General features: G+C 46.7%; 1 protein-coding gene across 7 annotated transcripts in view; it reads right to left on the reverse strand.

Annotated features, from left to right (window-relative positions):
- Positions 1 to 10072, reverse strand: part of LOC144151343 (dermonecrotic toxin SPH-like) — a 120590-nt gene extending 110518 nt beyond the window's left edge. For 4 of the 7 annotated variants that reach the window (XM_077682355.1, XM_077682358.1, XM_077682359.1 and 1 more), the window contains exons 1-2: positions 5689 to 5838; positions 5343 to 5459 (exon numbers count right to left, since the gene is read on the reverse strand). In XM_077682355.1, coding sequence (XP_077538481.1) covers positions 5343 to 5414 — 72 coding nt within the window. In that variant the 5' untranslated portion in view covers positions 5415 to 5459; positions 5689 to 5838. Of the gene's footprint in view, positions 1 to 5342; positions 5460 to 5688; positions 5839 to 9369; positions 9678 to 10005 lie in introns of those variants that run through there. The other 3 variants (XM_077682354.1, XM_077682353.1, XM_077682357.1) reach the window with 3 other exon arrangements.
- Between the last annotated feature and the right edge of the window lie 1547 nt (positions 10073 to 11619).

Raw genomic sequence — 11619 nt, forward strand, 5'->3', positions numbered from 1 at the left:
TTGTTTTCTGCCCGGGAAAGGTTGTCTAGGCAGCGCTCTAGGTCCCCTGTGAAACCACCGTATCTGTATATTGTCAGGGGAAATTACCGCATTACTGCGTGCGAGTCACGGGTGCGTTGTTATTGGGGGAGTTGTGCTCGCTGTGAGGTTATTGAAAGGGTCACCGTGTCTCAATAGAGCTGGGGTGCCGCAGTGCCTTGGGATGTTGTACTGCTCGAATTAACAGAGTACGCGCGCAGTTCATCACGGCGCCGTCTGTCGCCGATCTCGCCGGCACGGGTCGACGAGAATTCCTGGCCCTTTGTATTGCAGGCGTCGTGTTGACAAAGGACAGGAATTTTGTGACCTTCGGCATAATTTCATCGCGCGCAGAGAGACCACCCGAAGTTCGGCGGCCAGCGTTCGAAGTTGCTTTAGTTGGACGGTTTCTACTTGGGTTATACTTGTACTTTGATGAGTACGTGGGAGTCTGAGTGACAGTGTGGATCACGTGATTGTGTACAAACCTTTGGGTTTTTGTCCATAATGTAACGTTAATGTAACGACACGTTCCAATGGTCAAAGTGGAACTGGAACGCGTTCCTCTTGCAACAAGGAACTTGTAACGGGAACTCCAGAAGGAACGAGGAACGAGATTTCGTTCCTGTTTTAGAGGAACGTGTACAACACTGGACTTTCGTCAAAATTTGGAGAATAAATGCCTGCCGTCGCTTTCCCGGTCACCTCTGATGCTGTTCCTCTACCGTCGCGCTCCTCCCAAGGCAAACAGGCTGGAGGCTTGCTGAAGTCAATTTAAATTTTCCGCGTTCCACTGCTCCAGGCAGGGTGCCTATATGGGCCTCCTCGATTATCAGTACCGGATCGTCCGCGGACTGCCCGAGACGCAATTGGGCAATCAATTTTCCCATGTATTCCTACGGGACTTCCCGTCCGAAGGCAGTCCTCGGACTGCCCGCGGACGGTTCAGGACTGGTAAATCGAGGAAGCCCAATGCCAACGCTACCATACAGCAGAGACGCGCGTAAATTAAGGCAGCCTACTACAACATTTAGAGAACCACGTTGCCCTTTTCCACGTGTGTTCCAGGCGGAACTAGGAACCTATCTAGTGGAACCTTCGTTGCTCATGCCGTCAGATTTCTTAAATGCCGCCAGGAGCTATAGTAGCGCTGGCAACAGCAGGCAACAGTTTGCTGAAATAATGTAGTATTTCATTTTCTATCGGAAAAAAACAAACCATACATGAATGTTTTAATAAAACAAAACTGCTAATATCACATATGTATTGATTTCCCGCCTTATATTTGTGCGATTTCTTATTCTTGATCAACAATTGTGACAAGTATGAATAATGATTATAAAACCAGACTTAGGCATTTAGATTTGGCTGTGGGTATATAAGACTATTGCGCAGCTTCTGTTTCACTATGACCGGTTGGCTGAATCGAGTCACAGACAGACCGACAGACTCAGAGACAGACCAATGTTTCTGCGTTTAAGTAGCCCAAGAAAGACTATCTTCTTTAAAACACTAATCGTTGAATGGCTAATTGTTCTCCCTGAAAGCTCACAATTTGGATCCTTCTTAGTCCTTTCGAATTTTGTTTGACGACGAACGATGCGATGGCCGGCTTTTCTCTGTGTGTATGTGCGTGTGCGTGCGTGTGTGTGCCCGAGAAAGAAGGAGAGAGAAGAACGGAAATGTCAGAAAGCTAGCTGCAATGCCGCTTACGATACGATTGGGCAAGTGTGGCGTCGCCACCTATAAAAGGACATGCGAAATACATCCTAGGCCGCCACAAGTCGTGTGGCCAACTGGACGTAGTGTAGAGATCAAATGTCTTGCCTTGTACAACACGCCAGAACATTTAATTGAAATGGATGTATTGCAAACAAAACTTTGCGCTTGTGGTAGGGACATAACCTGTTCTATTATGATTCTTAAGTAACGTTTGTGACAGTTCGGAAACATGTGCTCAGTAGTTCGAATTGCTTTTCTTTTTTCAGACAACCGCTTGAACAAACTCTGCTACTTCTGCGTCACTATTGACTCCACGTGACGTTAAAAATCACACTGTTTTGAGGTACATAGAAGAACTTGCAATTTTTTTCGATTAGGTTAAGCGGGCACCTCACTATTTATGCCCCGCCTTGTGTGTATGTAAGCGCTACCGAAGTAAAACATCATTTGTGAAAATTTACGTGAGAGGAATTTGATTACTCTATAGTAAAATTTTGTTGCTTTTTTCTGAGGCTGTAATTGCAGTCAGTTGGTTCTTACAGTGAAAACATTGTAATTGTATTCGGTTACTTTTTTTCGGTCATGTGTACAAGTCTGTCAAGAACCTCTACCAACTGCGGAATAACAAAATGTGTGACGAAGAGGACCAGTCCCGGAAACTTCTCCAGACACTGCCAATAAATAAGCCAAAGTTTGTTTGCCACTCAAAAAAAAAAAAAAACTCGTCAATGTGATACGCCTTTTCATTTTTCTACTAATCCGTATGGGCAGACGCGGGGCTCTGCCGCGGAAACCTTTGCAGTCGCGTTGCTTCTCCAGCATGCTCGCGTGCCAGAGTCAGCCCAGTAGCGCTGCGTCACTGAGCCAGCCTCCAGGCTTTCAAAACCTTTTATCTAGGTGGCATTGCGCTACTGCCGGCCCCTCACAAACTAGAAAGAGTGTCATGTGTGTCTGTACTATGTTCGGGCCGTGTGCATAGAAGCATTGTAAAAGCCGCGGAGCCGTTATGGCGATTGTTTATAAAACAGCCCTTTTGTGGAAACGGGTTTATTCCGGTTCAACGTGCAGAATTACCGTTATTCCTAGCCTAACAGTCACGGTCATTCTAAAAGCACGCACACGCAAACGACGAAGAAAGAACCAAACAGGACTGGCACGGACTCAGAAATAAACTTTTATGGAAGAACACATTATAATACTAACACCAAGCAAGTCGCGCGTGGCATACGACCGTTCACACGCAAGCATGACGATGCATTTTTTAACACCAGAGCTGTTGTAGCAGGCCGTAATGTGGGAAGCGTAACGATCATTCTTACCCTTAAAAATAGCAAGCATTAAATACCAATGTAACAGTCATTGTTACCTTTAAAAATACCAAGCATTAAATACCAACGCAATAAAAATACCAAGAGAATGCCGAGCGACCGCGGCAGCCGTCGAGCGTCCGCGGCTCACGCAGTGGATTTAGAACAGAAAAGGAACCAGAAAAATTTCAAAAGAACTTCTCGCGTTGCCTAGCAACTAACAACACCACAACTGGCGGAACACCGGCTCCACGGGACCCCGACACGACCCCAAGAAAGACGCACATGCGTCGCGGACACCCCGCCGCTGCACCCCAGCCGTCGTCAAGCGCTAATGCGCATGTAATGCTTCGGACGAGGCACACGACGATATCGATAGATATGACGATGGCTACTTCACGTACAGTGCGAAGCGACGACGAAACATGTAAATGAACAATTTCAAACTTGTACAAATGCCTGGTGACGTGTACTTCAGTGAAATTTCAGTGTAATTCAGTGAAAGAAATCCTCTTCGACCAACAGCGTAAAAACACAGCCTCTATAAGGGAAGAAAATGACATGACGACGCTGCACTATATAGTGTCTGTGTTTTACGCTGTTCTTCCGAGATGTTCAATCAATACCAACTCTCCCAAAACTCGATCCTTCTTCAGAAAGGAATCCTGCAGCTTGGCTATGGATCAAGCCTTGCGCGACTTAGTGGAAGCTTAGCCAGTTTTGTTTATTACTGCGCATCACAACGACAAATGATTACTATAAGCTTAGAGCAGAATCTCACGTATATTGAAGAATTCAATTTATTTTTTTTGCTCAGCGTAATCGATGGGCGGGACACGGACGTTTCCCCAGGCTTCGCAATATTGAACGCCTGAATCACTTCCCGCGTCGTCCTGCCTCTGAGCGAAAACAGCACTCTCGTTTCATCGAACTTCGGTTTGCAGACACAATCCCGGCAGTGAAGTTAAAGGTGCTCCTGCGTGTCATTCCCTGGGCTCCATGAAGCGCACATTCAAACACCGGCCCGTCTGGCGCACACCTCGGAGAAACGCTGTACATCACGCCTGTTTTGTACTACACAAAATGTGCTTATGTCTTCTCCGCAACCATTACGCTTGTCGAACGTCTGTTCTCTCCAGAGCGTTTTTAAAGACGATAGTCTTTCTTGGGCTACTTAAACGCAGAAATTTCGGTCTGTCTGTATGTCTGTCTGTCTGTGTGTCCGTCTGTCTGTCTGTGACTCGACTCAGCCACCCGGCCAAAGCAACAGAATGCCTCCGCAATAGTCTTATATAGTCACAGCTAAATCTACCCGTCTATGTCCGGTGTAATGTTCATACTTGTCAACATTGTTGAAGAAGAAGAAGACATTACGCAAATATGAGACAACAAATAAATACAGAAGTGATATTTGCAGTGTTCCTTTATAGCAAAATCAAACATGATTGACTTTTGCGAAATTAAATACTTCATCAACTGCAGAAAAAGAATTCACTCCGCCGTCGCCTGCTGTAGCCCGCGCCACTATAGCTTCTGGCGCCATTTCAAGAAATCAACCTGCAACAGTCACGCACGGTTTCCCTAGACAAGTTCCACATTCTGCTTGCAACGCACGTGGAGTAGGCAAACGCGGTTCTATAAACGTTGAAGTAGGGCGCCTCGATTAACGCGCGTCTTCACCGTACGGCAGCGTTCGCATCGAGACACCCGGTTTGGTGGAGTGGAATCCGGGAAAATGATTTAAGCAAACCTTTGGCGTGATTGTTTTGGCGCTCTTTGCCCCAGTTGGCCTTGCGCCATAAACATCAAACCACCATCATCATCATCATCATCATCATCAATTTAAAATGATTTAAGCAAACCTTTGGCGTGTTTATCTTTGGAGGAGCGCGACGCAAGAGGAACAACATGAGAGGTGAGCGGGAAAGCGAAGGGAGGCATTTACTTCGCAAAATCCGATAAAGACTATCGTCTTTTGACGGCATTTGCAATGAAAGGAGCAGATACGGGGCCAATTCTTTTTTTCAGCGCCTTGGTAGGCGCTGAAAGAATAAATACGGGCGGTATACGGTGCGCATCAGGGAGCACTTTTCACTATTATTAATTCCTTCATGCCCTAAAGCACAGTCTAAAAGCAACTGTGATGCGGGCATCGGTACGTTCTAATGCAGCATAATAGAACGTATGGATGTAAGAGGTTTGGACAAATGTCCCGCAAATTAAAAGAGGGTTACTACGAGGCACAGGCACATGGCGAACTGGCAAGGCTTGTAAAAGGCAAGCAGCAGTACATACCACGCACGTGAACACGATAAATGCGACGGAGGCCATCGTAGCGCACAGTGCGCTGCTCGCCCTGAGCGTCATCGTATCGCGTCCCGGGGTACGTTTTCGATCTGCGTCTGAAATATACTGAGACACAGTAGAGCCGTTGATAAGTTACCATACGATGTCAGCGTTGGCTTGAAAGTAGCCCGAACCGTGAGACTCGTTAAGAAACAGCACCCATGCATACAATACCGGCGCAGCAGCATGTCCCGGCGCACTGAATCGCTTGGAAAACGTTAAGAAGCGCTCTATTCGTGTCCTAGGGTAGCGCGAGTCATGGTATCTACAAAAAGTCAGCTTTAAATACACTAACCTGGAGGGGGAACTCTGCGTGTGAAATGTTACACTTCAGTCGCTGCACGAAGTGGCCTCGGAGGAGGCCTTCCTGCAATTTTTATCTGGAAGAGAAATCCGCCGGTGTAGCTCGACCGCTTTCCTTTTCGGAATCAACTGCCCGCTATGGAGCAAGCAAGACTAAACAACAAAAAAGGCGACCTCCGGTACGCGACGTAGCTTCCTTGCCGGAAAGCGGTTACGCCTGGCTGGCCGCCAAGTTAGCTCTATCGGTTTCACTGCTATGGGGCTTGGCCTTGCGACTCAAGGTGCTAAATCAGCCTTAATTGGGAACAGTGGGGTTTCTTCACCGGCTATGTTTCTTGGATCCAATAATCGTAATTAAATATTTCAAACCAACCACGCCAAACAGTTGCCTGTATTCGTTGTTTGCTGTAAGTTGTTGTAGAGGAAGCAGTTCTCCACAAGAATTGAGTTACGGGCATATAAACTCGCTCCTCTCGACCGTGGCAGTGGGGCCCCGATCAACGCAGCGAACGGTTCTTTCGCTCCTTTTCTACGTAGGTTGGTGGTGGTGGTGCCAGAAGATGTGGCTCATACCCACTCAGGGGGATTGTGCAGGAAAGGGAGGCTCACCGAGATAAATTATATAGGCAGTATTTGAAGAAACAAATTTAATGAATGAAATTAAAATAGACGTTTAGGGGGAAATATAAACAAAACAAATCTGCCCAAACTTGAGACGTAGCACAAGGAAGTGTTGAAACCGAAATAAATCAAAACTTTAAAAAATGAAAGGAAAGAAAACATGAAAGGTATGTAGAGAAATAAAACAAGAAGGGAAGTTGGTGAAGGAGAGGCAGTGGGCGGAAAGGCACTGATAGCAGTGATCATACACCCCGGGATCTTTTTGAGTAAAGCCCGGCATGGCCTGGGGCTAGCACGGGAGACGGCCAGATTCCGAAATGAACAATTGTACGGCAGAACAACATCTGCGCGTCTAAAACCCAGCGCCTTCGCCACGAACGATAAGAGTAGAGGAACAGACAGTGGGAGAGCCAATTGGCTAAACCTATTTTCCAAGTTTCTTTTTCGTATGGAGGAGTACCGTCGGCAGGGGAAAAAATGTTCAGCTGTCTCTAATTCGTTTGTCAAATGCACAGAGCGGTGAAGGGGCCAGATTGTTGCGGTACAAGTAGTAATTTAAATTTGGGACACCACAGCGAAAGCTGATGAGGGTAACTTGACAAGCTCGTGACTGACTAATCCGGAACTTCCATGAGTGCCGGAGTTTCTCGAGGTCGGATACCTAAGGCGTCACTTCAGCGGCAGTTGTATTTCCTTCTCTTCCTTTTCTTTCGTTACGAAGAAAGAGGCTTCATGTGCTTTATTCTGCGATACAGCGCCGTTGTTTTCTGGCGGAGAAAATGACTACCGCCGTAACAAAAAAAGCAAAAAAAAAATAAACATAAAACAACATCCGATGAGGCCTGAACCCCGGTCTCCACAGTAGCATCCCGACGCTCTACTGACTGCTTTATCCGAGCACAAAGCCAAAAAATGCCGAGCGCTCATCTGTGCGTGCCTCGTGGCTACTGCCAAGCGTCGCCTGCGCACGTTAGTCATGCCAAAACATATCCACTCAGGGAGACTTTTATTTCTTATATATTCATTTATTTATTTATCTTAGGGATTTCATTTCTTATTTTCAATAATGACCACCTTCCAGACCAAATAAAACATTCTAGTTGTATTTTGTACGCTGATGACACGACAATTTATTCTTCGAACACATGTTTGAAATTCCAAATATCTCACCTCAATGCTGATGCTACTAAATTGGTTAATGGTGCAGTGATAATATGATGAATATTAATGGCACTAAATCACACTTCGTGATTTTTTCATCCCCGCTTAAAACTGCTCCGGGAAAGCCTTCCATAAGCCATGGGCCAATTTTGCTTCCTGCTACTGACCATGCTACATTTCTCGGCTTTGAACTCGACAGGCATTTGAAATTCACCAGTCACATATCTTTATTAACCCGTGAAACGGCCTATGGCCTGAGTATACTAATTAGAGTGCGTCCCTACTCTAATGAACGCATATTAGTCTCACTTTACTATGCATTCCTTCACAGCCATATCTCATATTGCATTTCTTCTTGGGGCAACACATATCAAGCTCATTTGGCACTGTTACACCACAGACAAAACAAAGCTTTAGAATGATCACTTAGATCCATTTTTCATGTAACGCGTTAACATTACTCGGCAGATTTAATATTTTGTCAATTTGTGATTTAAATAACTATTCTCTTTGCGTCCTAACTTATAAATTTTGCCAAAGAAACTTACCCATTTCGTTAATATCTAAAGATCGAAACCAGCATTTTGATTGCACCTAATTCTCACACCACAACAATTATATTTTCCCAAAATCTAGGACTAACTACGGCAAACTAACTGCGAACTTTTTGGTGACTTCATTCTGGAATTCAATCACCCCGACCATTAAATCACCTCCTTCAATTCATTCTTTTAAGAGGCAGCTTCGCCGAATTATTTTGGCATAACGATTGTTATTATGTACTTGCTTATATGGTATGTAGATGAATATCCCCCTTTAATTACCTTTTTGTATAATACTTTTGATTTTTAGTACCAACATTTGGCTTGATTGTATAATCATGTTCTTTGTGTTGTTTAGGATTGTTACTACTGTTAACTGCGTTAGGTGTACTTTTCGTTGGTACTTGTTGGTAGGAGGTCCCTCCCCACTCTATGACTATGAGACCTCCAAGAGTTATTTATGCATTGTACCATTTCAACTGAAGCAATAAAATGAAACTGAAACTTGCCAACACTGACCAAACAGAAAAGCTCCAGCATTCGCCGTAGTCGTGGCAACACTTGCTACACATGCTATAATCAAGACATTTGAATTTTATTCCAGGATGAACATAAAACAACTTTACCACACTGTACAAAATCAGCATGTATACGATAAGTACAAAAGGTTCGCGGGCACTGCTACATGATTTTCCTTACGCGCCTAAAATTTTACTTTACCCGGTACACATAGCGTTATGACCAATGAAAGCCTCAACATCAGAACTACTTCGAAACAATAGAAAAGAACTAGGCACTGCATCTTGACGCAGAAAACCGGGCCGCAGGAATGCGGATTCACGAAAGTGCACCGAGAACACCGCAGCTGTCCCGGCGTCTTATCAAGTAGACATGGATTTCTACAGAACTTCACTCAGCATTCACACCTGCAATTTCCTGGTTGCATTGTTTAGGCAAGTGTCGCAAGAGAAGTAAAAAGAGGAAAAATGGATCAGTGCAACGGAAAGCGACGGCAGTGTGTAAAAGCACATACCAGGAAAGATCTGGCAGCAGCGCAGCACGGCGCAGCGGAACACAGTACTGCGATGGAAATAATGCTTGCCCATACAAGTGCGGGAAGCAACGATCACTACAAGCGTTGTAATCCAATAGAGAATACACTGAGATAGACAATTAAAGCAACTCGTTTAAATTTGAGTGGTACTACGCCGAGAAGTCCTACAGTAATCGACACCACTTGCTCCGAGCCAGCCTGAGGGGAAATCAAGAGATAACTGCGACATAACAAAGCCCTAGACCCCTTAAAAAATCCCCGTGCACGTATTAACAGATCTATAGTTTCGCGTTACCTGTGGCAATGAGAGGAAAATGGTGCAGTGAAACGCCAGGCGTACGGGAGTTGCTGTTGGAACTTTGTACAGCACATCGTTTCCGTAGATACCGAGGAAAGCGCTCCGCTGAAACCGTTGGCAGCATCGTCCCGTAGTTCACCACGCCCACCGAGCACGGTAGTAAACGTGTTCACCGACGATACAACGCACCTCGCAACTCCACGCACAGCAAACATTAAGTGCACACTAAATTAACGAGGAAAAATTAATCAATTGCGCACCACCAAAACACGCGAGGGGCGTTTACAAGCAGACGAACTTCAGGAGCGCCTTTCCGAGCACTACAAGGACTGCATCACATGTGCCATTCTTCAGAGGGCGCTACAAAAAAGGTTTTTTAGAATGAACAACATTTTCATAAAATATTTGCACACTGTGCCTAAATGAATGTGATTCAGAAATAAATATCGTTTGTGAAATATAACTGTTGTTTTATTGTTGAAGAAAACTTTGTTTTTTGTTACTAGTGTTTGTTCCCTCCTCGCCTAGTCGCGCTTCAATCGCCACTCCCAAAAGCCCCCCTGCTGATGTCGCTGGCAATAGGTTCTGAACCGCTTTTCGCCCGAAGCTTGGCTACCATTTATATTTAAATACCTTGCCTCGGGCGCCGACGTCGCCAAGTCCCGCGGCCCGTGGCCTCGACGATCGGCAGCCGGCGGCGCGCCGCCAAGGCAGGCGAGGAGGGAGAGGGGAGAGAGCTCCCATTGAGGGGCGCCGAGGAACACCCTCCAGTCGAGAAGGCATTACGCCAAGGCGTTCCCATAACTCTCCCCCCTTCAAACACGGTGCAGGGGTACATCAATGAACATTGTCCCCGGGGTCTTAATGCACGTACTGGTAGCGTCTGACGCGGCTGTGTGCGGCCGTGGGTGGGCCGGGAACCGCCAACGTGCGGGCAGGATGCCGCTCGGTCGCCATCGCCACCATGTAGGCGTCCGTAGGAGCACCATCTCGGCGGCGCGGCACAGGATTTCTCGTATCGGCCAGGTTCCTCTCAACAGCGCCCCGGTTCCGGCGCGGAGCAGCAGAGGTCCGGGACCGGAGGCGCCGCGATAAGCCTGGAGTAAGCCCGGGGCGCACGCGCTCGTAGAGGCTGAAGACCCAGAGTGACCCGTAGGCTCCGTGCCCACCGACGCCTCCACGCCAGGGTCGCAGCTCCGCGAGGAGCTCAGTAGGCTCCAACCCGTGAACAGTGCCACAACAAATTGCCTAGTATATTCTAGGTACTACAGCCAGACAGGGCATTTTTCCTGAAAACAACGCCGGTGGGCGTCGCTTTAGTGAAGGGCGTATAATACCGTCGGACGGCATATAGATTCAGCCTAATTAAATGAACTCGACTTCTTTGAAACTATTTCTCGTGTAATATTATTTGTTTAATGGTTCCTCCATCACGTTTCACTTGTTGTATGTTTTTTTTTCTATATCTTCGACTGGATTAAAAAAAAAAGTGCTCTGTCACCACCTTAAATGGTCTGCCATACACGTATGGGAGAAATGTTGAAAAAGCGAGACACTCTTTCTAAAGACTGAGTAGTTTTTCTTCTCCTTCGACAGACCACGGCTGGCAAGGGCGATTACTTTTTCGCAACCGCTTTGCTTTTCGACAAGGACGGCACCCTAGTCTAAACGACTGGCGTCCGTCTGCATTTCAGGTTCGGCGTTTCATCGAAATGAGCGAGCACAGGCGCGCTTTTCAGGCGTTGTTCGAGCTCGCAGAATGCTTACTCTTGAGCTCTTTCCCAGCTGAAAGGGGTGGTATCTTTCGACAAGCGCATGAGTGGCTCTGCAATACCGTGCAAAATTTGCGACGAAGCGCCAGTTGTGTGTGCACAGTCCGAGAAATCTTCGCGCGCCCTTCTTGTCTTTCGGTTTTGGGCAGTTCGCTATGGCTGAAGTTTTCGCCCGGTCAGGCGGGACTCCCGCGGCGTTGACGGCATGGCCCAAAAAATTCAGTTCCTCGTAAGCAAAGCGGCACTTTGAGGCTTCAGCGAATAGCCTCGATGAGCGAATAGCCTCGAGTACAGACTCCAACCTTGCAAGGTGTCCGTCGAAATTTCGGGCGCAATACCACAACGCCGTCGAGATATACGAGACAGGTGTGCCACTTCAGGCCAGCTAGCACGGTGTCCTTGACTCATTTAAACGTTGCTGGTGCCGTGCACAGCCCAAACGGCAGCGACGAACACCTGACCTGACGATTCATGT

Source organism: Haemaphysalis longicornis, unplaced genomic scaffold (assembly GCF_048455015.1).
Source record: "Haemaphysalis longicornis isolate Haplotype H1 unplaced genomic scaffold, Haemaphysalis longicornis Haplotype H1 scaffold_9, whole genome shotgun sequence".
Lineage (NCBI taxonomy): Eukaryota > Metazoa > Arthropoda > Arachnida > Ixodida > Ixodidae > Haemaphysalis > Haemaphysalis longicornis.